Source organism: Ornithodoros turicata, chromosome 8 (genome assembly GCF_037126465.1).
Source record: "Ornithodoros turicata isolate Travis chromosome 8, ASM3712646v1, whole genome shotgun sequence".
In the NCBI taxonomy this organism is placed as follows: Eukaryota; Metazoa; Arthropoda; class Arachnida; order Ixodida; family Argasidae; genus Ornithodoros; species Ornithodoros turicata.
Genome location: NC_088208.1, coordinates 41,886,049 through 41,913,997, shown reverse-complemented (window position 1 = coordinate 41,913,997; position 27,949 = coordinate 41,886,049). Strand labels below are relative to the sequence as shown.

Below are 27,949 nucleotides of genomic sequence, written 5' to 3'. Positions count from 1 at the left end.
GGTGGCAAAAGTTTCCAGCAGGTAACTGCCGAAAGTCCGACAATCCTCTGGCGAGTACGTAGCCACTTGAATTTTTTATCACCTTAGGTGAAACACCCTGTATAAGAGCAGTAGTATATGTAGTAGCATATGTATACCATAAAAGCAATAATTTTTGCAAGGACTAAATTTCTCCTGCAAAATATTGGTAGCAATAAGAGAAAATTAGTACAATTTACCACATATTTAGCACATTGACTTGTGATACCACAACAAGTTCATCAAGCAAGGGTTTATCTCTGTTGTAGCTGTTGCCAGGGGCATGCGCAAAATTAAGCAGTATCGTACGATTGTATACATTAGTACAAACAGCAGCTGATATGCAAGATAACTAGTGAACATACTGTAAAAGTGGTAATTTCGTGTCTCAATAATTCGAGAATTCGTTTGGGAGCACATTTCAGGAATATTTTGTGGGACCTTAATTTTGCGAATTTGTGTTGAAATCGATGGAAGCGGAAATTGCGGGATCAGGGGATCATGATAACTGCTGACAGTAAACGAGAATTAGCCAGCCTCAACATGCTAGCTTATAGAGGCCTATCATGATATGTATGACAGACCTTTATTCATACATACACACCTTTGCCCGTTCTTGATTCCATCTTTATGTTTCATAATTAAACTATAATCCCGGCAGTCTGTTCCAACAAGCGGTTCTTCCGGCCAGTCATTTCTGCTAGTAAGCGGTTCTGAGTCTTCCCATCAGAGTACAAGCCATCGCACGGGTCAATGTCTCTATGTATCTGTATATGAGTACTTTGCTTTATAGTCTTGCAAATAAATGCCAAAAAGATCCAGAACAGTAGCACCTGTAGTTCCACAAGCAGCAGCAGTACAAGGTGTTTTATACCAGAATAATCAAAGTACACAGTGGTATCTAGCTACCCTCTATAAGACCAACTGCCTGAAATTGAACAGCCAGAGTAATTTTTGAAAAGCGTTAACCACTCCTCAGGGTTTTACCTATTGTGCAAATCGAGCCTTTATTTAGCCAAATGCCTGGAGCGGATACTAGGCATTTTGAGAAATACCAATATTTTCCATAGTTTTTGTATGCCCAACGCAAACTTTGCTGCATCCCTCAGCGTCTAACATAATGCCTTTTTGGGGCAGTTTCCTAAATGCATGACTGCAATCATTTAGTCATTTAATAAAATGCCCAGTTTTGCGTTCTATATAGACCTTCTTGCGTTACTCTCAAACCACCGGTCTCTGTGCGCTCCCTAGCCTCATTCCCAGCGACGACACAACGGGGGTGGACTGCCAAAAATTGCTAATCCCATTGGGATGAATACTCGTGGGCTCAGTCTTTAATGAGTAAGATTGACGATAACGTAACATTGTCATCCGGTAAACATCTGGGTAGCGTATCAACGTTGGAAAATTGAAGGAAAAAGAAGATTGCTTGCTTCCGCGTGCGATATGCACACCTGTTCACGTGAGGAGGGCTGGCCGATGCAATATCTTATCTACAGCTGTTCCAGAGTGAGGAAAATGAACTAAAACACAGACGGGAAAATGAAGAAACTCTGCAAACGGCAGTCCACACGTGCACAGTTCCTGTGACAACCACGGGATGGCAGCATTAATGACAGCACCCATTCCTTGAATTGCGTTTTTGTGTATACATGTTCATGGTCACTGTTCAAGAGCTCGAAGAGTGGGAATTGCAACAACAGTGGGTTCCACTGGACGTTCTTAATGAGATGAGAGATAATGGCAGGAGAATGCAGACAAAAGAATGATGAGTTTCATCCCTTGGGCCTTGATAGTAAGGATGGTCTCGCCAATGGGTGTAATGCCCACTTGCTGACGCCCTACGCAATGTTTCCAGGTCGACACTTCAGGGTATATCCTCAGCCCGCTCTCCTTCTAGTGTGTTCTGTGCAAAAACTGCCACGAAAAGGCATGGCTTGGGCGTGTCACCCCATTGGCCAAGAGAACATCGGCCTCGTGAACACTTTGAAGAAACATTTCGGCTCGGCACCTCTCAATGGCAGTTATGCCTAACAATTAATTGTATTGCTTACCCGTGTCAACTTTTCCGTGACACACGCATTCATGGATAAACGCCGTGAGCATAGAAAAACACAGTCTATGTGTAGTGCACCTCCAGAAGCATTGACAAAAACAAACAGTATGCAATTGTGACAGACACTTACAGAGGAACTGTTCCATCTCCAGGGGCTCCACTGAGAGGCAACCTGCAACCAATCACTTTCTTTACGATGACTGGAAACTGTGCAGATCCATGGCTGAAAACATGACTATAAAGCAAGACTGCATTGGTTCATGACTGACTAAAAACTACGACAAGAAATGAGGAAGCATGCCGCAAAGACGCAGATAAAAGTGATGAGAAAAACATTGGTATTAGAGATCCATGAGTGCCGCGAGACAAAATGGGTAAAAACGACAACAAAAAATGCACTACAAGATCCATGATCTTGACTAGAAACCTTGTGTTAAAAAAGTATCCATGCAGTATAGACAGGGCCTGATTTTTTCTGGTAATACCCGAAAACGTAGATCTCTACCACCCCGGATTCAAATGAGTCATTTTCGGGTTTAACCCGATTACTCCCTGTCATTCTTGGCATCGCTGCGGACGCTACCAACTGACAACCTCGTCGTGAAACAGTCAAAACTAAAGCTTTTTAAATTTTATTTGCTAACTCACGAAACAAGAAGGACTTGTTCCGTATCTCTCGACCATGAGTCTATACCAGCTTGCCTGCACCCTCGCGCTTCTTTATTTGCTAAAATTTGTTGGATATTGACATTATCGCATTGTGGCAGATCCAAAATTTCTCTCTTCCTGTTTGTTTTGCCTGGATATTATAAGACCATGTGAGCTTCGCCAACACAGTTGCATCTGCATCACATGTACGTAACCGGTTAAGCAGCTCCAAGCATTTGCAAGCCCGTACAGTTTCTTCCGATTGGATACAAAGGTCACTACGATGAGTTACTGGCGAGCACTATGCTAGCTAAGCTTTTTTATCATAATGCGACCGTGTGCACAGTGTGGGAGCAAAGCTATCGCGAAGGCAGAGCAAGCAGTTGCCAAGCGAACTAGGTCTCGGATCAACAAGGCCAAGTTCGCTCAAATGAAGGCACGTTCTGTGTTACTGGTGTGTCTAGCGAACGAATGGGAAAGACTTTTGAGGTCTGGTGCATGTAGAGTACGAAGCACTACGAGTTGTGAATGGGAATGTATGCAATGAAGATCGACAGAGATCCTAAGAAACCGTACGACGTACTCTCAACCTCATTTAGCCTCTTATCAATCCCAAATACAAATTGTGATGTAGCGATGTCGTTTTCAAAAATGGGATACATACAACAACCATAGTGTTTCATCATGAGTGAAAAGCTCTTAAAAATGCACCTTATGACGCACATTAATAATAAGAGCTAGGCATATCTACTCCTACACAAGGTCAAGTTAGAGATGTGCACATATTGAAATTTTCCAATACAAATATTAAAAAAATTGCCCTCCGAATATTTAATCAAATTTTGAATATCACGTCATATGATAAATGCTTCTGAGGGTAACAGTTCAGCCCTGCTAAACTAACACCATCACAGTTGTGTGCTACTGCTCCTTAAAAAAGGAAGAAAAGAAGCCGCAGAACACATATCTGAAAAGGGCTAATAAGGAATCTGTATTAGTGTATTGCCTCAGCACAAGGTATACATGCTTATCTACACATGTACAGTCAAATTATTTTCACAATGAAACAATGTTGTTCTCATGAGGCAAACTGGAAAGTGTACAAACAACTTGCACTTGCAAAATCCTTCAAGGACACTGAAAACCTGCGTTGGCATTGTAAGGGCTGGCAAAATAATAATAATAAAAAAAGAAATGCAGCAAAAAGACGGGACCACGGGTTAGTACAAGCAAGACAGAACACTGTTGCAGACTCACGACTAGCATTTATTGAAGAAACAGGGAGGTATAAAAGAAACTAAAGCTGGTCGGCAGTAAATCATCAACCAACAGCTAAGCGTTCACAACGAGTGGTTTAAATCCGCACAAGGCAAACAGGAGAGGTAGTCGTTATGCACATCAGAGCCAAGATACTCATACTCAAGCTGGGTCAAAGATACGAAGGAGGCACTTATATACTGGTTGCCCTGTGACACAATGAGATAAGCTTCGATACACTGCTTGATCAGCACTTTTGGCGACTACTGTAGTTTGATTAAATAAGGGCACACCGGAACAATCCTTGACATGCAGGGGAAGACGCCCAGAAGGGGTGCGTTGGGTTGAAGAAGGATGTTCCAGCAATCTAATGTTTAGGCAGCAACCAGATTGGCCACTATAAAATCTCTCACAGTTCAAGGGAATGGAGTAGACCACCCCTATGCCGCATGCAAAGGACTGTTCCTGTGGGCCCTTAATTATTCAATCGCACAACTCTGGGGTTAGAGAAGCTATGCCAAAATATCGTCGCATCCCACTCCTCGATTATTGCTGTCATCGCACGTGTAGCTGATCAGATTATATATCGCTTATGCTGATATGATGATTCGCAGTATAGCAACATGAAAGGTCACTACAACAAATCGAAAGAGAAAAAACGCGTTTGAGATGCGGGTTCTGGCTGCGCATGCAGTGGCACGGTGAACAACAGTGTTCAGCTCAACACCAACAAGACTTCGATATTGAACCGGAATTTAACTAGACTGTATGCCTCACACGAATTATCAGAGTTCATTGGCAATCAACTGAAGTGTGCTGACGATGCACAAAGCGTATCTCGTTTCGCTGGGGCAGACTTTAATGAAGGCTGTATACAACTCCGTACTAGTTTCAGTTAGAGAACGTGTAGCGACGCATTTACAGATGAGCATAAGCTCAAAAGCTCCGCGCGTTGCTTTGTTGCTGTCGTACTCTTTGTGTTTGTCGCTGTTACCGCAACACACAAACTGAATGAATGTGAAATGAATATGACTACAAATCAAATATCCCAAATATTCTATTCGTATTCAAAATTTCAAATATTCGCACACCTCTAGGTGAAGTGTGTCAGTGTTAACACACATACAAGAAAATAAAGGTTTTGCGTGTAAATTTAATCCAAATTATTATTATTATTAGCCTAAAGGTTTGCGGCTTTCAAGGGCAGCATTTTTGAAGGACAAATCAGTGCTTGAGTGAGTGAGTGATTGAGGTTTTTCTGGCGCATGAGCGACTAGGGCTATTATGCGCCAAGACAAAAATCAGTGCTTGAAGGTGCAGCACTAGCTGTGGAGGGTAGAGAAATGTGTACACGATAGGTCTACTACGAAACCTAGAGATGGGTTCAACTATACCTTATTTACCATTTCCTCAGTAAGTCACTTGATGAGAATTTCCACATTGAACACGTATCTTTTCAAAGCATTATTTATGTAACCACTATGTCAGAAAAGAAATATAGCCAAACTATTACCAGAATTTTGGAAGGAAAACATAACCCGATATTTACCCCCCGATTTTACTGAATAATAGATGTATATATACAGGGTGTCCCAGAAAACGTGTCATTGAATTATAATAAAAAAACTACACCATCTAGAGTCATGCGGTCAATGGCATTTGTTCTTACTGGGTTTTTGCCACCTCCTCATGTGGATGTCGTGTAACGTAAGTTTAATTATGTAAATTTTTGCGAGCTCAAGTCGGAAAATTGCCTAATAAAGGTCACTTTTTTACCCCACCAATGTGAAGAGCGTGTCTAATTTAATCAAATTAACGATAATTAACAGAGATATTCTGGAGCTATCCCATCGAAAAAAATATCCAAACATCTAGCTCTACGGAGGTCGCACAGAATAGCGCACAATGAATTTTTCAGCGCAATCTTTGTCAGTCTGACGAAAGGAGGTTGGAAACCCAGCCCACCCCGGTATCCCAGAAAGAGATAACGCAGGCATGGCTTATCACGTCCGACTTTCGCTGGGATAATACTTTCCCTCTCCCAATTTTATGAACTGTTACTTTTTCTACTATCACTCTGTGGGCTGGCTTCGGAACCTCCTTTCGTCGGACTTCGAGCGATTGCGCTCAAAAAGACATCGCGTTATGGTCCGGTGCTCTGAAAAGCATGATATTCAGCTATTTTTTCCGATGGGATAGCTCGTGAATATCACTGTCAATTATCATGAATTTGAGTGAATTCGGCACGCTCTTCATATTGGTGGGGTGAAAAAGTGACCTTCCCTTGGCAAATTTCCGAGTTCAGTTCGCAAATATTTACATAATTAAACTTGGGGTACATGACATTAACTTTAGAAGGTGGCAAAAGCCTAATAAGAACAAATGCCGTTGACCGCATGACTCTAAGTGGCGAAGTTTTTTTATTATAATTCAATGACACGTTTTCTGGGACACCCTGTATACCGGGTGTCTCAGTTAAATCCCCGGGCTAAATAATTCGCGAACCGGTGCACCAATCGAATAACTTCCTTTTCTACAAGTATCTGTCCAATACCGCCTACAAGATGCGCACCGCGTGAATGAGCGGGAGGCGCTCATTATTTAAATAAAAATTAAAATGAGTTTCGTGAAAAAAGCTAACTTCTAAAGCAGGGTGCCGTCGGCATTAAAATGGGTACTACCCCTTTTGGGACCTTCAGTGGACACCTTTTAGAGAAAAATCTGCCACCGAAGCGGGTCATTTGTTGCAGTAATTAATTGGTTTCGTTTTACGTATTTTTGTTGCGGCTGGTCGCGGCGAATCGCAAAAGGATGTAATTCATTGGTGCAATTCATTGGTGTAAGGACGTAATTCATTGGTGGACATGGGAGTGAAAGAGCGTCCTTTTGCGGTTCACCGCTGACCAGCCGCGACAAAAATATGTAAACCGAAACCAATTAATTACTGCAACAAATGACCCGCTTCGGTTGCAGATTTTTCTCTAAAAGGTATCTACTGAAGGTCCCAAAAGGGGTAGTACCCATCTTAATGCCGACGGCGCCCTGCTTTAGAAGTTAGCTTTTTTCACGAAACTAATTTGAATTTTTATTTAAGTAATGAGCGCCTCCCGCTCATTCACGCGGTGCACATCTTGTAGGCGGTAGTGGACAGATACTTGTAAAAAAGAAAGTTATTCGATTGGTGCACCGGTTCGCGAATTATTTAGCCCGGGGATTTAGCAGAGACACCCGGTATATATATATATATATATATAAAATCAAGCTCTAATGACCACGAGTGGGAATCATGACCAAAAATAAGTCATGATATGTGAAAAACACTGGTGATAAGGACTTACCACATTTTGGTACTGAAAGGCATGTTGAGGATAGTAGACTGATGGCTGGTAAATGACCGGGTATGCCGGAGTCTGCAAGAGTTTGTAGACTTAGACCCTCTTAGAGACTGCATTACAGAAGCATTACCTGGCCAGAATACTGATATTCAGGTGTGATGAAAAATGCCATGCCATTGTGGTAGGTGTATGGAATCCCATTATGGTACAGGATAGTGCCATTTGGAACAGACTGAGTTGGGTCTGAAAACAGATTCACTCAGATTTCTTCCATCGAAAAATGCCTCAAGCTAGAGCTTTATTGCTCAAGCTTGCCTCAAACTTTAGTAACAACAAAACAAGATGGAAATATTTTGTTCAGTCACTAACTTGCAAGCCGAAAAAAACTGACATTTCTGTTGGGCCAGGAACTCACTGGTTCCGAGCAATCCATTTCTCACCATACACGAGGGCACCATATCTGAGGGTTGTTCACTACCTGGTAGGTGTATCCCAAAAATTTGCATATTTAATGGGTTTCAAGTTTCACACTAAAGTCAGATGCTTGTCTTAGCAACAATAACCAAAATATTAATACTCAGTATTGAATTAAGTAGATTAATGGTATCCACAAACATTCTTCATTACGATGGAGAGGATCTGAGGGCGATACCGCTTTGGTGCTACGTGAGCACAGATACTACAACAGCACACCAGGCAGGTCTGTGTTAACACATTGTTTTCCTCCATTATTTTCCATAAAGGGTTGTTGACAACATTCTGGTTTGTCCAGTCAATGTCCCAAATGAAGCAACGTCAAGCCCTTGGATGTCACGCCTGCAATCATCAAAGGTAACATCCAGAAGTTCGGCAAATGAAAGAAATTTTGCTCCATGTTGATTTCAAGCGGAGGAGACAGGAGGAGCGACAGAGACATTTTCTGCCCAAGAAGCTCAGGGAGGAAAACGTGCTCCGGTAACCATGCTGATAATCTATGGATACATTACACGTCAATATGAGCATACTAAAATTTTGAAATTTTGCATCGCTTGAATATCGTAACGAACGTTACTGCGCAATTTGTGCACCCCAAACTTTTCCGACTTTCTTGGAGAGAAAAAGTGTGCAAATTATGCGAGTAAATAAGGTATATTTCGGAATTCGCAGGCATCAAAGCGTCTCTTCCATAATCATATGTTGAACTATCAAGCATCCGGTGGCGCATAGCCTCCTGCCGTTGGCTATATTAAAGTCGATATTGTCTGTTCTACTGCATATTTCCTTTGGGCTCCTCTTCTAGACGATAGGATTGTAGCCAACGGCATCCATGTATCTCCTGGAGATCGAGCAGTGTGTCATATCAAAGACAGCTGAGAAAGTTGCCGCTACGCCACTCGGCCTCAACCACGTGGTCTCCCAAACCAGACGCAGTTTTTGTGAACGTTTACTATCTGCCACCCACTGTGGCCCCTACTCTACTCCTACCCCTACCCTAGGTGCCAGGGAGCAAATCACTCATTTGTGCAAATAAACAGATATATCGTGCCCAATGCAAGACATTAAAAGCAAGAGCAACAGAAAAAAAGAAAGACATCGACGCTCACGTGCCCAGTGCTCGGGTCGCCATGCTTTCATGTTTTGGGCATGTGTATATACATACAAGGAGAAGTAGTACAAAGAGTAATGAACTGTGATCACATTCGGTGCTAGCACAGTGCCGGCAGGATTGAACGTGATGTATGTTCATAGCGCCTCATCAAGCATCTCACTACCAGAAACCGTAATGGACACGTAAAGGAAACAAAATTGAGTAGCTGGCACAGGAAACAAAAAGGAAACGGTAACGAAAATGCTACTGTTACTGTTCCCTGATATTTGCACAGCACTACATATGTAATGAAGATAAGGTCATTAATTATATGAGAATTTTACCCATGTTGCGCAGCTGGTGAAGCTCACAAACTACCAGCAGCAACCTAAGCTAAGACAAATATCTTTTCCCATCATTCGCTGGCAATGCAGATTGTGTGGACTTTGAAGCACGGTGCTGCTTTAGATCATACCTCCCACAGCAACAATTATAGGGGCTCTACGCAGTTTTTTTTTTTTTTTTCCTGTGCACCCTGCTAAGTTGCTGTCAGTGAAAGGCGAATAAATTATTCCCTGCACTGTTTTGCACTAATGCCCCGCGATGTCAACAGCCCATCAACCAGTCACAATACGGGCCGCTTACACATTAATTTTTCACAGTATGAAAAAGTGAAGTAAATTTCAAATATCCTTCTACTTGGAATCCGTAAGTTACTCTTTCGTTGCACGTGTGTGTGTAGCACCGTATTGCTCCTCAAACAGGGCAGTTCCCATTGTGCCATGTGCGTCCGGAAGAGGTTTATCCAGGCCTCCCTGCCTTTCTTTCCTGTGCACCCCCTATGTTATTCCAGCTGTTGGACATATAAACCTATAATTGGAATAATAATAAAGCCGAGCTCGTTTATTACGATCCACGATATAACCGCAACTCCGATATTACAATCAAATTGCTGGTTCCAGAACGTCAGCTCACCCAATTGAAATACATGTAAACAAGACAGCAAAATAATTAGAGATGAATCCAGAATTTTGCGAATCCGAATGCAAGGAAGGTTCTGCGAATCCACTAATCTTACGAATCCTTTCTTTAAAAGAGTTTAAAAAGCAAAAAAAGAAAAAGAAAACTTCTACTGGAGAGTGTTTTGAAGTTTGTTTAACGAAAAAAAAAAAAAAAAGTTCAGTTTCGGGTGAAAGTATACCCATATACGAGGGGTGTCCAAGTCAAACCGGGACTTTGTCTCCTGAGTGTACAAATGGCTCGCGCTACTTCTTTTTCTTCATTTTCACACGAGACAGGCCTCCGCGTTCACCACATGGTGGTCCAAAGTTTGTGCAAAACAAAAGACACGTGCTGGACAAGATGGCCGACAACAAGGTGAGCGCGCACATCGAACAGCGAATTGTCATGAAGTTTCTCATGAATCAAGGCGTAAAGTCATCTGAAATTCACAGAAGACTTCAGGCTCAGTATGGCCACAATACGCTTAGCCGCAGCAAAGCGTTTGAGTGGTGCAAACGGTTCCGAGACGGCCGTACATCAGTGTAGGACGATCCCGGCCGGGACGCCTCAGAGCCCAGTGTCAGAGTTCCTGAGAACATCCAACTTGTGGAGCGCCCAATCTTCAAGAACCGACGGATAACATGTCTCGAACTCGCTCGAAAGACGGATCTTTCTGTGGGAACGTTGAACAGTATCATTCATGAACACCTCCAGTTTCGGAAAGCCGGGCCTCATCACCAAAGGAGTCCTCCTCCTATAGGACAATGCACGCCCGCATACCGCACATCTCACGACAGGCACCTTACAGGAACTTGCTGGGAGTTGCTGCCACATCCCCCTTACAGTCCAGACCTCGCCCCCGGCCATTTCCATCTCTTTGGTCCACTGAAGGCGTTCCTTGGGGGCTGCCACTTCGGCTGCGACGACGAGGCGAAGAATGCGGTCCGATCATGGCTGCTACGCGCCTGTAAGGATTTCTACGCTGCTGGCATCCAAGCCCTCGTGAAACGCTGGGACAAGTGCATTAGTGCAGCTGGAGATTGCGTCGAAAAATAAAAATAATTTCTCGCCTCCAAGTTAATTTTACTTTTGCGAAAAATGAAAAGTCCCAGTTTGACTTGAACACCCCTCGTAGTAAATTTAACATAATGTTCATCGACCACGAGAAATTTATAAATTCTCGTGTCTGAATTATTTCCATAAAGCAAAAGCAACAATCAAAAGCAGAACCATATTACTTTTAAACTTGTATTAAACAAAGAAACAAGAGGACACCTGTCGGTCAATGAGGCTTTCTGCGGACTCCGGAGGCGCCAATTTGTAAAAGAAACAATCAAATGTGGATTCAAAAGATTCGATTCGCCATTTTGGGCATCAGGATTCGGATTCCCGAATCTCGAATTCCTGCCTAGGATTTGTGGATTCAGTTGGCACATCCCTAAAAATAATGACTGTTGAGCCGAACAGTTTTTTGTGTCCAGCACAAATCCTTTTGTTATAGTCTTTGGTATATTATTGCTGAAGAAGCAAGAGCGCAGTGTGACAGTGCAAAACAACAGGTTTACTGTGGGAGCGAACAGCAAAGGTAGAATGAGCGTGAGAGAAATAGTGCGCATGCAGGCGTGCCACTCCACAAGAGGCCACGTATTAAGTGCCCACTTGATTCTCTCACAAGGTGGCAATGCTTCAACTTCTTTTCCAGCTCCCAGGATCAGCAGTTGGCACGGAGATGTAGGGAAAGCGGTCTGGCAGGACGCCCTTATTGCTCCTAGCCGAACGCCGATGTACCACTGACCTCTTCTTCCTGAAGTGGAGATATGCTCAGCCACATCTCTACTTCTATCTCGCTGGAACTATCTGCATCTGCTTCATGTCGTAGCTGGTGATCTCCCGATTCTTCATGACATGGTGGAGACGATTCCGAGCAGAACTTCCGTATGATTGGAGCTTCATTGATTACCACGTCCCGAGTCACCTTTATCTTATGATCCCCTTTGAGAAGTACTCTGTATCCCTTCAGAGTTCCTCCGCAGCCAACCAGTGTACCTTCAACAGCACGAGCATCCCATTTAGACCTTCCTTTCCTTTGGAACATGCACAAAGACGTGACTCCCAAACATCCTGAGATGTTCCAAGCTCGGCTTTTTGTTGTGCCACAGCTCGTAAGGTGTTCTGTGAACTGCTCTGCCACCGCACCAAAAAGCATGCTACTGGCACTCTCACACAGTGTGCAGTTTTCCCTTTCTGCCAAACTGTTTTCCTGAGGGCTATATGGAACAGTGGTCCCAACTTCAACCCCACAGTCTCGCAGAATCTATCGAGATGTACCGCCAGCGTATTCAGTTCCATTGCCCACACGCAGGACCTTCGGGTACGGGCCTAACTTAGCCTTTACTAATGCAAGGTAAGTTTCCAAGGCACCTCGTCCTTGGACTTTAGCAAGTATAGCACAGTGCACAGAGAGTAGTCATCGATAAATGTTACAAAGTACTTGTTATTGCTCGGCATGAGAGTCCTCATGGGCTGTCCGTGTGTACCAGGTCCAGTACGCCTTCCGCTCTTGAATCGCTCACTTTTGGAAAGGATGCCTTTTATACAGCTCGTGCATTTGGGCCGCAATCTTCAATAAGAATGCCAAACCATCCCTGTACAGTTGCTTTACGGCTTGTCCATCTCAGTGCCCTAACCGATGGTGCCAAATATGGATGCAATAGACGGTATGCAAAAGCCAGCGCCCTCTTGTAGCTCGCACGGATTCTGCCATGTCTGAGGCTCCCTCCCCCACGCGAGTCATACACACGGCGCACATCCAGCTCTTCTATCGCGTGTCTTGCCTCACACATTCAGCAAATTCATAGAGGCCCCATCTTCCATTTGGCACTTTTGGGACAAAAAATTCAAAGTGCCATGAACGCACCTTTGCTGTGTCGGCATTGAGCTTATCCTTTCTCTTGATGGCAAGCAGTAATTTCTGCCTCGGGGAAGCTGTTGAAGGTGACGGTAAGGCGCACATGAAGTGTCCTCGCAATAAACGATTGAAGCAGAGTGCACTGTCCGAGAGGCATATCGAGGAGGACTACCTGGCTGGTAAACAGTCACATGAAATGCAGTGCAACCAACCGTGACAATTATGTGGGACATGCTAAAATAACGAAAACCGAGATTCACCGAGCTGAGAAAGACCACGTTTTATACCAGTGCGTAACGGTGAATATCACAGCCGGTTTCATAGCAACAACTGCAATCGTACTAAGCTTTTATTTTGTACCAAATGTTTCTGTTGTATAAAGTGCACTACCAACTTCTCAAATAAGCTGTACTAAACTGTAAAAATTTCTCCTGGGATGGAATAACAAAGCATCGTTGCACTACGTTAACATAATTTTGTTACCCAACCTATGTCACCGCGCTCAACGCTTTCCACGCAATAAGGAATATAGACATTTGAGGCTCTCTTACCCAGTTTACATTCCCCTCTGAAATCTGCATCCTATCACACAAATAAGATAGTTAAACAGCATATGTCAGAAGCATGACATGCGAGAGAAGTGTCGTATGATAGTCGATTGCATTGCTCGGGCCGGGTAGAACGCCTCAGACAGGGCGGAATGATGGTAGGTGCTACAAGATGGCGCTACGTTTTGCATACGGTCTATTCCCATGATGCGAAGCTTGTGTAATATTGGCCACCTCGGCTGTCACAAGGCAGTAAAGGTGCAGCTGGAAAAAGTTGAGGTCGTTGCACATATGACTTGCGGCGCCTGAGTCGATGTACCCATCCTTGGCAGAAGAATTTCTCGATAAAAGAAAAGCAATCTCCGACGAGGACGAGTGCTGAGACACTGCAGTCTTACCACGCTGTCTGCTTCTCTGTTTCTGCGATTTTCTCTGCGCCTTCCAAGCAGCGCAGTTTTTTTTATGTGCCTATTCTTCCAATAGAAGCACTCTCTTGGACCGCTGGACGTATTCGTGTCATGGGAACCTTGCGCACGAAGTGCCGCTTCCGAGTCGGGCATTGCTGACGCAACTGTCATCTCTTGCTTCCTTTTACATATTCGAGCGCGAGGTCATCGCCCGGCTGTGTATCAAGTGCGGTGACCAGTGCTTCATAGGAATCCGGAAGCCCACTGAGAAGAAGAGCAGAGACTTGGAAGTCAGTTATCTCTTGCCCAATTCCTCGTAGTCGCTCTACCTACTCCAAGGTGCGTCTGATGTAGGCTTGCATCTCTTCTTCCTAGTCCAATCGTGATTGACAGTTTCCTTAGTAAGTAGAGCTTGTTACTGAGGTTTGCCCTCTCTCGAACCTTCTTCAGTTCATCCAACATCTGCTTCGACGATGAGCACTTACAGACATGCACTATTTGGCTGTCATCGATGCTAAGGGAAATCATACTTAGAGCCTTCCGATCTCCAGCAACCCATGCAGCCGACGGATTCACTGGGGGCTTCGTCAGCAACGTATGTCCGAGTGTCTTCCCGGATCACAAGCATTCTCATCTTGAACTTCCAAGCCTGGTAGTTGCCATCTGTCAACTTCGCCACTATGAACTTCCCCGAATATGCCATATCTACGACGGCTGATGCAACGGTAGTTCAATTAGCAAAAACTGAGGAAGATAATCATGGAAACGTGCTTCTGAACAAGGTGCCCTGGGCCCATAACCTGAAGAAGTAAGATCGCAGTGTGACAGTGCGGAACAACAGGTTTACTGTGGGAGTGAACAGCAAAGGTAGAACGAGCGTGCGAGAAACAGTGCACATGCTGTTGTCAGCTCTCTTCTAACAATCGCTTATATTTCTTTGTCGCTATATCGTCCTTTGTCCCGGTGGAGAATGATCACCTGAACAGATGGTTAGTCGTGTCTGACTCGTTTGTTTGCCCTGAGACAATACCAGGCCTCAATAGCTCCCCGTATTTGGGGCAGTAAAAAAATATTTCCACATCATAGTCCTATCCACGGGACGGAAATACCCTTCGATGTTTCAACTGCGGCAAGGCAGGCAACATGGGAAGGAAGTGCTGGAGTCATCCAACTGACGGAGGAAAATCTCGTCAGCAGAGCAGAGGTGACACCTATCCGACTGTGAGAAGATCCAACGAGGCAGAGAGCAAGGTTTGTTAGGTCTTGGACAGATCAGTCCAAACTGGAATTGCAGCAGCCACCGAAAAAGGATTTTGCACTCTGGGCTGGTGAGAGAGAGAACTTTTATGAAGACTGGTCAATTGATTAAGGAGCAATCAGTCACATGACCAGCTGTAAGGAGACCTTGAAGAGATTTCAAGGTTGAGAAGGATAGAAAAGTCACTGTTGCTGATGGCAAAGCGACGTAAAAAATGACAATCTCTTTCCGTGTACACCTGTTGAGGAGCACGGGGTGCTGTCTGCGATGCGTAAGGTGAAACCTAAGTGTACTGCTGGATCAGACGGCATACCCAACTTTATTATTAATGGTTGTATAGACTTGCTTGTTCGTCCACTATGTCACATTTTTAACCTCTCTGTCGTCTGGTATTTTTCCCGAACAGTGGAAGCATTCTCTTGTTGTCCCAATACTGAAAGGTGGGGATTGCAGTAGCGTTACTAATTATCGTCCAGTGTCCATCCTAAATACGTTTGCCAAGGTATTTGAAATGGTACTTCATAATCATTTGGCACCGTGCTTCAGCCCAAAAACTAGTGATTGCCCGCATGGCTTCATTACAGGCAAATCCATCGAGTCGAATTTATGCATGGGGTTACACCTTGACTCGGAAATCGTGAGAAGGTGCACTCTCTTTATTTTGGTTTGACAAAAGCTTTCGACAAAGTCAAACATTTTATGCTGCTGGAAAAGTCACGGTCTCTCACCCACCTATTGTAACTGGTTCAATAGCTATCTGTCTAATCGCACAAACCTTGTACGTGTGTCTGCGGACCTCTCTGATCCTTTCATCTGGAGCATGGAGGAAGGAAACACAGGAGCGTAGCTGCCGTCGCAATGCATTCTGGGATGCTGCTGTCTACCACGTGATTGCTCACGTGACCCTCCAGACAGCACTGCGCCACCAAAGCAGACGACATGAGCTGTAGTTGTGTCACAGTTCAGATGGCAGTATTATGTTGAACGTGTGCTTGCGCATTTATTTCTGTATGTTCGGATGTTTACTCTTCTATTAGAAGACCAGCCATAGTGTGCAGAACACAAAATGAAATGTGTTCCCGTGACAGAGCTGCTTTCTGTTCAACAGGAGCCGCAGCCAGGACAGGAACACATTACTACAGTCGAACTTCGATATAACGAAACTCACGGGGACATCAATTTCTTTCGTTGTATCGAATTGAAGGTCGCTGATCGCGATGGGGCGCGCTGTACATAAGCGTCGAAAACTCCCGCTACGATGTGGAAAAGTTTTTCGTGAAAAATGACAACCACAAATACAGAGGCAAAGGGCACCTACGGTACTTTATTCTTGCGTGAAATAGCCTGTTATACGCGCCTGCGTTGTGCCTTGAAGACGCAGTGTCACACATTGTCCGTACGCAGTCCAAGCCTCCACAGCTTTCTCCAAATCGTATTGTGATCCGCAAACGTTCTACGTCTATGGCAGTGAGTCTCCCGTTGCTATGGCATGTTTGTCCCCGTCTAGAAAATCATCTAGGCTGATCTTGTCACCTACGCCGCTACGCGAACTAAGCGTTTCCCACATGTGCGCGATAGCGCCTTGCGTCTCGTGCTCTTTGCTGTTACCTTCATCTTGTACTTGGCTGCAACCGGACAGTTCAAAACCAGCGCGAAAAGGAGAAGCCTCAGAAGGAAAATCCCTCACAATCCGATGACACAGACTTCCTCAGATTCCTCCCGACCCTAATTGCGCGTGCCATCTTTTGCCGCAGGAACAGGACACGGCTTGTGCCCTTTGTTTTCCTGACGCTAAAGTCGGCTTTGGGGTCATAAACCTTATCTCGCTCTTTCGCTGTATCGAGGAGTTTGCTAAAAAGTGTTTCGTTATAGCGGGAGCTAAAATACCTTGATCTCTATGGCACTCTGCCGGGGAATCCAAATTATTTCGCTCTATCGCGAATTTCGTTATATCACGTTTTGTTGTAACGAGGTTTGCCTGTATACATCGTTTCTACGATCGTGCTTACATTTTCACAATAAATGACTTTCGAAAAGCAAAATCACACAGGGAGCAGCGCGAGAAATAAAAGCCTCGCAAAACCTAAACTTTCAAGAGGATCACGTAATTGTTATTTTGACTCAAGCCACCGCTAGAGGGTGGCTACACTAGTCTGAAGGGAAGAGCCGCTCCTTGTGTTTCCTTCCTCCATGATCTGGAGTCCCGCAGGGCAGCAATCTAGTTCTTTTATTTTTATTTTATTTTATCAGTGCAACATTCCAGTATACCTTTGTTTGCCGATGATATCAAGTTATTCCGCTCCGTATCTACGAGGGATGATTGCGTGCTATTACAATTGGACAATTGGAGGATCACGTAATTGTTATTTTGACTCAAGCCACCGCTAGAGGGTGGCTACACTAGTCTGAAGGGAAGAGCCGCTCCTTGTGTTTCCTTCCTCCATGATCTGGAGTCCCGCAGGGCAGCAATCTAGTTCTTTTATTTTTATTTTATTTTATCAGAGCAACATTCCAGTATACCTTTGTTTGCCGATGATATCAAGTTATTCCGCTCCGTATCTACGAGGGATGATTGCGTGCTATTACAATTGGACGTTGAATCGGTAGTGCAGTGGTGTGCCAGGAGCTGCCTTGTTCTAAATACAGTAGTGCTAAAACGAAAATGATATCATTCACTAGAAAACAAAAACCTTTGTTATATAAATATTTAGTCAATGGCACCGTTGTTGAACGTGCTAATGCAACCCTTGACCCGAGTAATTTTTTACTGTGGTTTGTTTTTTCACAAGCATGTTAGTGTTATCTGCAACACTGCAGTGTCTACTCTTGGGTTTATCACCTGACTTGTGCTATTTCATTGTACACAGCGCTCGTTCAGAGTAGAATGCTTGTTATGAAAAGTATGATAGTATCCTCCATAGGATTAATGTGTGCTCATTATCAGCAGGGAGGACGTTTCGTGATTTCTGTTATCTTCACAAGGGATTTTTTTAGTGACATTTATTTATCTGTGCTGTATAGGCCCCCATGTTCTGCAATATATTTCTACCCTTCTGTCCATCATCAACATTATCCATTGAGCCATGTACAGCGAGAGTTGAATGAATTTGCTCGTGACACTGATGTTGATATTTTTCAAGGTTTGCACATAATGAATAAACAAGATCTACTTAGCTACTTATCCTATGCTTAGCGCTATTTTTACTCATTACATTTATTTTCTTTCTTTCTCTCGTTTAAACTGCAACACTCATAAGGATTATTTCCACTCGTGGGCACTAAGAAATAAATAAAGCAATTGTAGCAAAGGGATCCGGTACTGTTCTTTTCCCGTGTCCAAAACAAGCAAGTTGAAAACCGGTTGACTGCCAAGGATGTACTCTATGTACCAGGTATCTCGGATAACTTCAACTCTGTGTCCAAGTTAACAGAAAGCGGCATGGATATCACCATCAGCAGGGAAGATTGTCATGTCCATGATAAAGGACAGAACACATTGAAGAAACCTTGCAACGTTTCAAGATGCAAGCGTACAAAGACTCCAATGGCAACTGGATATCAAACCGTAGCCAGAACGAAGAGTGTGGAAGACCTGTGCCTTACTAAAGTCTCATAGGCAGTCTCATGTATTTAGTGCAAGCAACCCGACCTGACATCGCATTCGTGACAAACTATTTGAGCCAGTTCAATCTTGCTTACACCAACAAGCATGATGTATAGAGCATCAATCTATGTTGACTTTCATGAGCATACTACGATTCAACCGTATAAACACTGTGGAGGTTAGGTGTGAGTGTGACAACAATGTGCCACTAAAATATACGAAAAACCAATGTACCATCAGCGAACAAAACACATCAACCTCAAGTACCTTTTAGCCAGGAATGAGATTGAAAGCAGCCATTTCAAGTTGCAGTTGGTACCAACAGAAGAGATGATTGAGGACTCGTTGACCAAATCCATTTCAAATGTTGTAACCCACCGACACGGGGGCCCCACAAAGGGAGCAGATGCAATAGGAGGAGCAGAATGAGTCAAGTCCATCCAGAGTTTGATAGAAGAAAAATCACGTACAGCTGGGTACTTGGACATTCCTTCTGATGACGCCGTAGCGGGCGGACATGTATTAGCCGATCTGTAATCTTTTAGCCTATGTAATCAAAGTTACAGTGAATAAAGCAGCCTACACAAATGCAAAGAACCTAGTGTGTACAAATAGTTTTGGTTTCGCAAATCTCTCTTGGCCGCCTTTCATATTCTGTATGTGTTTTTACTTCTATTCCTCAGGATTTGTTTGACGCAAGGGGGGGTTGAACCAAACTGTTTTTTATGTTCACCGCAAATTCTTTTGTCTTTCCCTTTGTTATAGTCTTTGGTATATTATTGCTAATATTTCTTTGTCGCTATATCGCACATTCGGACTGGACCTGAACAGATGGTTAGCCGTGTCCGACTCACTTCCTTGACCTGAGACAATGCTAGCGCAGGGTTTTGTCGTTTGGACTCCAACAATGACCACCGTCAAAGCGTTTGCTCGTGTATAACGATCAGAATTTTCCCAGTGGCCGGTAAATTGCGTGAAAATCGAGAAACAAGATTCAATTTTTTAATTGAAAACAAATTAATGTGGCATTTTCAAAAGCCTCAGCCTCGATACTTTTAAAGTGAGAACACGGTACATTTACACACGCATTTCTGATAGGGATTCCGTGCACGCAACTTCCAAGGGGCTCGCAAGAAGTAGCAAAGTTTTCTGCTAGTTCGCAGCATGCTACGATGGCGTCTGTGCTTTTTGCTGTGCTACGCGTTTTGGGAAGGAAAGACAAATGTCTCAACTCTAAGTTGCACGTGCTAGGCGGATTTTGTACTGGTGCAAAACCTCGTTGCAAAGTGCCTTCCAATACGTGAGTCGACAGTTGCACGTCGCCATCCAAACACGTGTCGAACTATCCGTGGACATTCTAATGGACAGTGTAGTTCTGATAGTGAGAATGATGATGACTACAGCAAATGATGACGAGCAATGGACGAAATCGTCAATCTCAAAAAGTGCAGAGCCTCACATGTTGTCCATGGAAAAGGATTTGACACAAAGCTGTGTCAATTTAGATGCTTTTGTGCTCTCAACAAACGTGCACGTTCAGAGCGACTTGTACCATTCTACTTCGTTGACACGATCCCGACTGGCGAGTTTCCGAAAGCTCATATGTAATGATAACTTTGATACAATGATCGGATTTTGCATTCCCGGCAAAATGATTATAAACAGGCTCGACTGTACTCATTTCTGCAACGCCACCTTGTGCTTGATATTCTGGATAAATCACGGCAGTGATGTTTTCAGAACCACAGCATGTGCCACAGGTTGTCCTTGATGAGGGAGTCATATCAGTAACATTTTCTCATGCTAAATACACTGCCCGTGATTGATGATTGGGGATGTTGATTCATATTTGCTAGGGATCTTTCTTGTCTTTCTGGCAGGTATTTACGTGCATAATTTGTGCACCCCCTTTGGCGCCAAAAATGCTGAGATCTAGCCCAGTGGCGATTGATTTCTGCATACCACACGGTTTTTGCTACGCCCTCCGTGTGTACCCACTTGACAATCAATGACACTGCATTTAAACCATGGTCTACTGACGTGATGAACGATACGCTACCAACTTACAACAAACGTGACTAAGCTGGCTAACAAAGCAATGAAACAACAACTGGACATGGACAAGTGTTTGCCGTGACAAAAGACAAGACTGTCGCTTTGTCCATGTTTCCCTGCATTCATCATCATGTCCGCTTGACAAACATTGCATGCTTTCAATCCTGACCGTCTCCCGGCAAGCGTGATAGACCAGTACTGCTTACGCAATGCAGCAAAACTTCAATACCGGCTCTACCAGGAGCCCACATGTACTATTTAATTTTGAGAGTATACTGTCGTATGAATATCGTTAGCAATATTTGCACACCCACAACTTTTCCAACCACTTTGGGGAGAAAAGGTGTATTTTATTGGGAAAATCATCACTATCATGCAGTTACTTACCATACACTCTTGTGAACGGCTGAAAAGAGAAAAAGAAGACTTTTTGGTGACCTTCACAATACATGTGTAAGCTTGCTTCTGGGTCATTCAACATGGAGCTATCCAATCACATGCAGGGTGTATACCAAATTGCAGCCTTCAAATTCCCAGACTTTTCCAGATTTTCACACACTATTTCGAGCAAATTCCGTGACCAAATCGGCATACACGATTTGCTGTGCATCATCATGGCACTTGTTGCGATTTTTCCTGACTTGAGCTGCTTTCTGGCAAATTCCCTGACTTTTCCAGTCGCATCAAAATTCCCTGACAATTCCCGGTTTTCCAGGTTGGTACACCCCCTGCTCGTGGCTTGACCACCACGAATCTTGTTAAATTTTTTTTTACTGATTGACACCGTAGAGAAACCAATGCTCACAAAGTATTTTCGTCGAATTCCGAAGGATTTTTATGTTAAGCGGCACTAAACAACTGGGGTTCATCTAAAAGTGAGGTCTTTGAAGGCTTCTCCTCAGGAAAATGGCTAAAGGTATATTATGCCTGTAAACGTAAGGGTGGTCAGTGGTCACTTCTTCAGGTTACCTGTCTGGTAACCCCATGAAGTACAGGCTCTTGTCATTATTGATATAAAAAACAACTAAAAACAATTTGTGAAATATCGGAATTTTATAAATTAGCTGTACTGCTAGCTGAAAAAAAAGAAAAAAAAAGGATGTGGCAAACACAATACGAGCATTCTGTCAATGCTAAAATGATGGTGAATGTGTCCACTTGAAATACGCATTAGACTGAAAAGGAGGAGTTAGAAAGAAGAAAAAGTAAATCACCTAACATTGCACACCTTGGCTGGGTAGACGTCACACAGACTTTTCTCGTGGAAAGGGATTCCAAGTAATAGGTTTGGCCATATCGTATCGTGCTTTCAACGCAATCTACTCCATTTGCAATATGTTTTGTAGGTGTTCTTGAGCCCACAGAAAAAGGAGTTACAATTTGCTGTTCAAGTGGTCTCTCAAGGCTAGCCACTTGATTGTATCTCCAATCCTATCACACTGTCCTTTTCCGTGCGATGTACCCAAGAAATTCCATGTCGCAGGAACCCCAAAATTGTCTATGTGAGAACATACGTTTATCAAGCTTGTCTTATGTTTCGTATTGTGACGCAGCGCCATTGGAAAAACAATGCCGCTTCCTGATACGGGGGTGAGTAGCGAGGAGCCGTTCTAGGAACATCTTGTGATAGAGATGTGCAGATGCGTTGTTGTGGGTGAGCCACTCGTACATAATGACGCAAGACAAGTATTGCAATACATCATTTGTTTGTCCTCTAAAATATACTACAATTGGGTGTACTGTCGCCTGCAAGGTTTCCCAGTACAAAGAGTTTGGAGAAACGTGTGCAAGAAAGGTGTAGTTTTCAGAAAAGTCAAGCTGCATGATAGCTTCATCCGGACTGCAACCATCTTATGAAATGATGTCTCTTGAGGGCTTGCAGTGCATGCAGAAGATTGTGTCAAAATTCTCCACTTGGTATAACAAATGTTTGAAGCGACGCACCAGATGCCCATTGCTGGTACGTGCAATTCATTCAACTTGTTCTGGACAGCTGGCAACGCAGGCCGGATGCAGTCTACCTAGCAAGGTTATGCCGCTGCACCTATTATACCCCTGTCACAGGATGAAATCAAATGGCAATACATGCCCATGGGGAACTCACTCTTCAAGAAATCAAAGACTAATGAAAAGCTCCAATGCACTCCAATATTTTACCACGAAGGATAGAAGGCTGAACACTGTTTTTCTAAGAACTGCCCTCTTTCCCAGTGTGGTGCAGATAGGCTTCTTGTCTTTGCTCGTGATACTTAGCAGAGTAAATGTCGTCGAAAAGGCAACCATTTTGTAAATGCTATTTTGAGAAAAAGAAATAAAATATAACCAATGTACCTGTATAATGCTTCATATCTTCGGCCCTGGTGTCTTAGTTATCCACAGTGGCATCATTTGCGAATGACATTCTGTTTCTTCGTGTAGCTCGATGCAAGACAAACAAATGACAATCAGTGAGACTGTCATTCGCTGGGGATTGAGAGGGGTATGACTTGCCACCACGTACTGATATTTACCTCCAAGAACTCCAGGGGAGACCTCAAACACGAGCATGAGATGTAACATCGATTTGTTAAGCGCTGCCATGTTATAGGTGTTGAAAATCGGCATGTGGAACGGAATGGTGACAACTGAAATGCTAACGAATTTTAAAAAATTGTTGCTAAAAAACAAGAAAAAGTACTCTCCCAATTTTTTTATATGTTCAAGTGGACACATTCACCATCATTTTAGCATTGACAGAATGCTCCTATCTCAGTTGCTACATTATTTTTTTCAGCTAGCAATACAGCTAAGTTATCCAATTCTGCACATTTCACAAATTGTTTTCAGTTTTCTTTTATATCCTGAATCTTTTTATGCGAGTAACCAGCTCCACGTGTACCCAAGTTAACGTCCCTGTGTGCAGGCAGAGACTCAGAAAAAGACAGCAAACATACAGCCAAAACATGGATTTCAATTACCCTAGTACGGTACGAAAGACGCATAAGCATAAGAGTTTCTTTATATAGACTGAAAGAACAATCCTTTACGACCACTCTGAAGTTTACATTCCAAGGAGAGGTCTTCAAATTCGCCTCATTTTTAGGTGAACCCTAGATGTTTAGCACCACCTAACGTAAAAGTCCCTTGGAATTGGGCGAAAATATATTTTGTGATGGTTCGTTTCTCTACAGTGTCAACCCGTAAAAAAAAATTTAAAAAGATCCGCGGTGGTCGAGCCATCAGATAGATAGCCCCATGTGGAATGACCCTTCTGCCAATAGCAGTAGAGGAAAAACACACCCTGTTGTCATACTTTCCAAATATTAGAGTAATCTATATTTACTAATCTAATCTAATATCAGGAACCTTCCAAGTGTACCAATTCAGACGATGCCATAGTGGCAAGAATTGAATGGGTCACATGCTGCTTAGCTGTTTTGTTTAACTGCTGTGTCACATCAATATCTCTTGCTTTCATCCATCAAGTCCAAAGGTTGCCATGTTGATTTCATGAGACGGCCCCCTTTCACGCTTAGGGAATCGCAACTCAGCGGAATGGGAAGTGTCAAAATTTGAGGATGCCATTTTTCTAAAAATCTAATGAATACCATCAGAGTGTAAAGCAACCGTAGTTACTATTTGCCTCTCCAACTGCCAACTTGCCACCTAGTGGACCCCAGTAGAAGCACTCAATGAATTATAGTAACAGCAGACTGGTATATTTCACGCTGACCCGAAACTGCCACAACTTCCCTTCGTGTGTGCTGGAGTTTTCCGGATTATGCAACTCAAACAGCAACAGCACTGCTCAATTCTGCAGTGCAAAAATACTGAGGAAAAGAATAATCAATGTCGAGAAGGAGTAGAGCGAACGAAACAATGAAGGTAGCGGGAGCTATGTTCATTGTACAATTTTATAAGAGTGTTTCATGGAAGCAGGTTTATTTATTCTTCGGAAATCATTCTTTTCTCCACCATTTTGAAGACAACGCAAATGCCACTACAGGTAATTGGAGAGGTGTCATGTTCAACCTAAGAACAGGGTGAACATCATGAAAAGTAATTGTTCTGAGGTTGGAACATACAAAGAAACAAACACAACACAAGCCTCGAGTTGCCTGGGAACATCAACAGTTGAAATACGGCAGTCATCGAAAAAGCCAGACAGCAGCGGGATTTGAACCACCCTTTTTTTCTATGACTGCCATATTTCAACTATGAACAGGGCTGACTCTTTTCCTCCATATATTTAACCACCAAAAGATGTGAAAGCCAAGGAAGGGTAACAGCAACGGAAACAGAAACGGTATATTACCGAAATTGGATATTGTAAATATAACGGAAACGCATACCACTGTCCTCCATTACCGGAAAGAGAAACTGAAACGAAAACTGTCGTCCGGTAATCAATTCGGGTAATGGCTATTACTGTTGTGCGATGACATTTCAGTGACTTTTCATTTTAGTTTTGTATTTTGATGACTCCATTCCCTGTAATGCTCTAAATACTACAAGAAAGCAAGGAAACAAAGCGCAATATTGGACATGGAGGGTGCATCACTCGCTCAGGTACTCTTAACATTACCTGCCTACATGACATCCAGACATGAGGCTTGCACAACATAGACTCCACGCGCTCTACTCCACCATAGCACGAGGATGACAGTATATTATTATTTTTTTTACTTTCTTCATTTCACCATGGCCATGGCAGTATTGTTGTCAAGTTTGATAGAAGACGGTGACCTTTTACCTCACATAGTGCAAATGCAAACAGCCAATCCCTTGGTACTTTGTCACTTGTTCAGAAGGTAGAGGCTATTCTTCTGTCGCTCTTGCCCCATTCGAAAAATAGAGGTGATAAACAAAAGTAACATCTCAACCAGTGTAGATCAATCATCCTTCTTTTGCGTTCTTCCTGAGTTCCGATGTGACCTTGTCATTGTTGAAGGTGAATAGAAAGAAATTGGGGATTTTCCCGGATACTCGCTTTCAAGTTTAGACGATGAAGCAACGTTCCCGAACACGCAGTAGCGCATAACGCCGTTATGCGTTAGTTGTAATGAGTTCCCATATTTCACTACTCGAATGTAACGCGTTACTCCCCACCTATGCTCATGTTTAAGCGATAGTTTTGTGTAATTGCGGTTCCACCACCAAAGTAAGTTTACTGAAATGTATAACTCTTACAACTTATGACTGTTACATTGAAAACTTTGCATACCTCGAAACCCCGCTTTTGTCCAATTTACCACCAGTTTTTTACGACTTGAAGTTAACGGGGGTTTACTGTATGTTGCCTGCTGCTGTGCCAGCCTTGCTAGCACGCCGCCTCTGCTCAGATGCTTCAAAGCTGCGTGTCTGTGCTTTTGACCCACTGCTGCCACAACGTGATGGGCAAATTTTACATTTCGATTGCAAAGCAGAAACCCTACCAGCTCTGGTTTCGATCGAGCCCTGCACCATGTTACAATCAACTTCGTGGAGAACTTGAGCACTGAACTTGCTTTTTTGGCACGAAAGGAACGACAAGCACTCACTGACACTGCAGTTATTGGGCAAAGTAAAGATCCATCTCGACAGCAGGCTACAATACCTATCCTATCACACCTAGATACATAACCTAGCGTGTAACAACCAAAACGACGAGGGGCCCTCCATCAAGAATGGTATAACCATTGTGTTTGCAGGTAATTACATGACATAACCAACCTCTAAGCTTTGAGAGTGTCATCTCAGCATGAAAACTGAGGTCATGCTAGAACCCGCGTCCATGGAGTAGACGCCAGTTTCAGAGACACTTCGCCAGCTTTGTTGTTCAGAGGCACAACGGGAGTGGAGAGGGCGCATCCCTTCCATTCTTGGTTGACGCAGAATTTGCACAGGTAATCCCAAATGGTGCAGCAGTTCCATCACTGCAGTCTGATGTGCTTATAAGAGCAGCTTCCTTGGTCTTATGGTCGTAGTGACCTGCTGCAGTCATTCGTCGATCAGGTCTCAGAAGCGCAAACAAACAAAGCTGACTGGTGTAATGAAGAAGATATGCGTCAGGTTCAAGGAGCGACCAATCACCCACCAGGATCACGCAGACTCAAACTTTTTCAAAAAAGAAAGTGTCTTAGGAGCTTAAGTCAATTTTCTACTTTTTGAAGCTTATGTAAAGCTTATGAAGACTCGTAACACATGGTGCTCGTTAATATGACAATTCACTTTATGACCAAAAACTGTGGGAACGGCCATGGTCGTATTAACGAGTTTAGACTGTACTTATGTTTGACAATAGTTATTTGCATATTTAAAGTTTCTCCACCCATTCTTAGGTTGAACACGTCTATACACGCTACCAAACAGTGCAGAACAATGAAGTCAACTTACAGGATAGCAAAGGTGTTAGTCAGACCACGATACAACAAAATTCACAGGGACCGTGATTTCTCTCATTGTACCAGAAACAGTGATATTTCAAAAGCTTGATGCCACAAATTGCGAAGAAGAAAGACACTAATACGCCTTATGTACTTTTCTGGGCTACTATGAATGATACAAAGAGGCAATGCGCACCAGCCGGGTTGCAAATAGCACTCCATAACCTGCTCTGCTCCTGCCCCTCTCTGAGTATACTGTCACCGGCTAGCCCACAACACAAGCCCAATCAGCTGTGATGAATGGTGCAGGAAAAAATTGGCACAGCATGGCGCAGCTTCGTCATCCGATGGCCTCGGGAGTGTATGCTTGCCACGTTAATTGCAGTTCCCTTGTGTCTTCCACCTAATTTAGAGGCACGAGATCAGGGAGCCCATCCTCGAGTAGTCGCTTCTCAAGAGTTAGTGTACTGCGTGTCCACATACGATCAGCAAGTTAGTGACCGCCAACCATAGGCCTAAACGGTCCTATAGTGTGGAGATCACACCCTGTGCCTCCCAGCTCAGCTAACAATGAACATAGAAGCAAAATACAAGTTAGTTGGTGTATACTTGACGGCAAAATGTCCCTGCGCTTGAGGAAAACACAAAAATTACAGAAAACGAACAGCGCAATCGTTGGAATGTCAAAGTGGCGGAGCACATGTGCGTCCTGAGACGAGTGATGCAACAATATCGAAACCTTCGATATCGATAAATATGAACAACGTAAAAAAATTAATCGATAAAATCGATTAAAATATCTATATTTGTGTAGATAAATTATCGGTATATGGCAGTGTCTTGAAAAGAAATATCGGTATACGTATCGATATTTGAAAAGCCGTCAGGCCTTTATTTGAACAATTGAAAAAAAGTCTCCCTGTTGCTGGCATACCACATGAC

General features: G+C 43.5%; 1 protein-coding gene across 7 annotated transcripts in view; it reads right to left on the bottom strand.

Annotated features, from left to right (window-relative positions):
* Positions 1–27,949, bottom strand: part of LOC135367469 (protein boule-like) — a 48,257-nt gene that overhangs the window by 8,599 nt on the left and 11,709 nt on the right. For 6 of the 7 annotated variants that reach the window (XM_064600766.1, XM_064600767.1, XM_064600770.1 and 3 more), the window contains exons 6-9: positions 21,051–21,069; positions 7,445–7,557; positions 7,318–7,389; positions 2,205–2,309 (exon numbers count right to left, since the gene is read on the bottom strand). In XM_064600766.1, coding sequence (XP_064456836.1) covers positions 2,205–2,309; positions 7,318–7,389; positions 7,445–7,557; positions 21,051–21,069 — 309 coding nt within the window. The remainder of the gene's footprint in view (positions 1–2,204; positions 2,310–7,317; positions 7,390–7,444; positions 7,558–21,050; positions 21,070–27,949) is intronic. The other variant, XM_064600768.1, reaches the window with a different exon arrangement.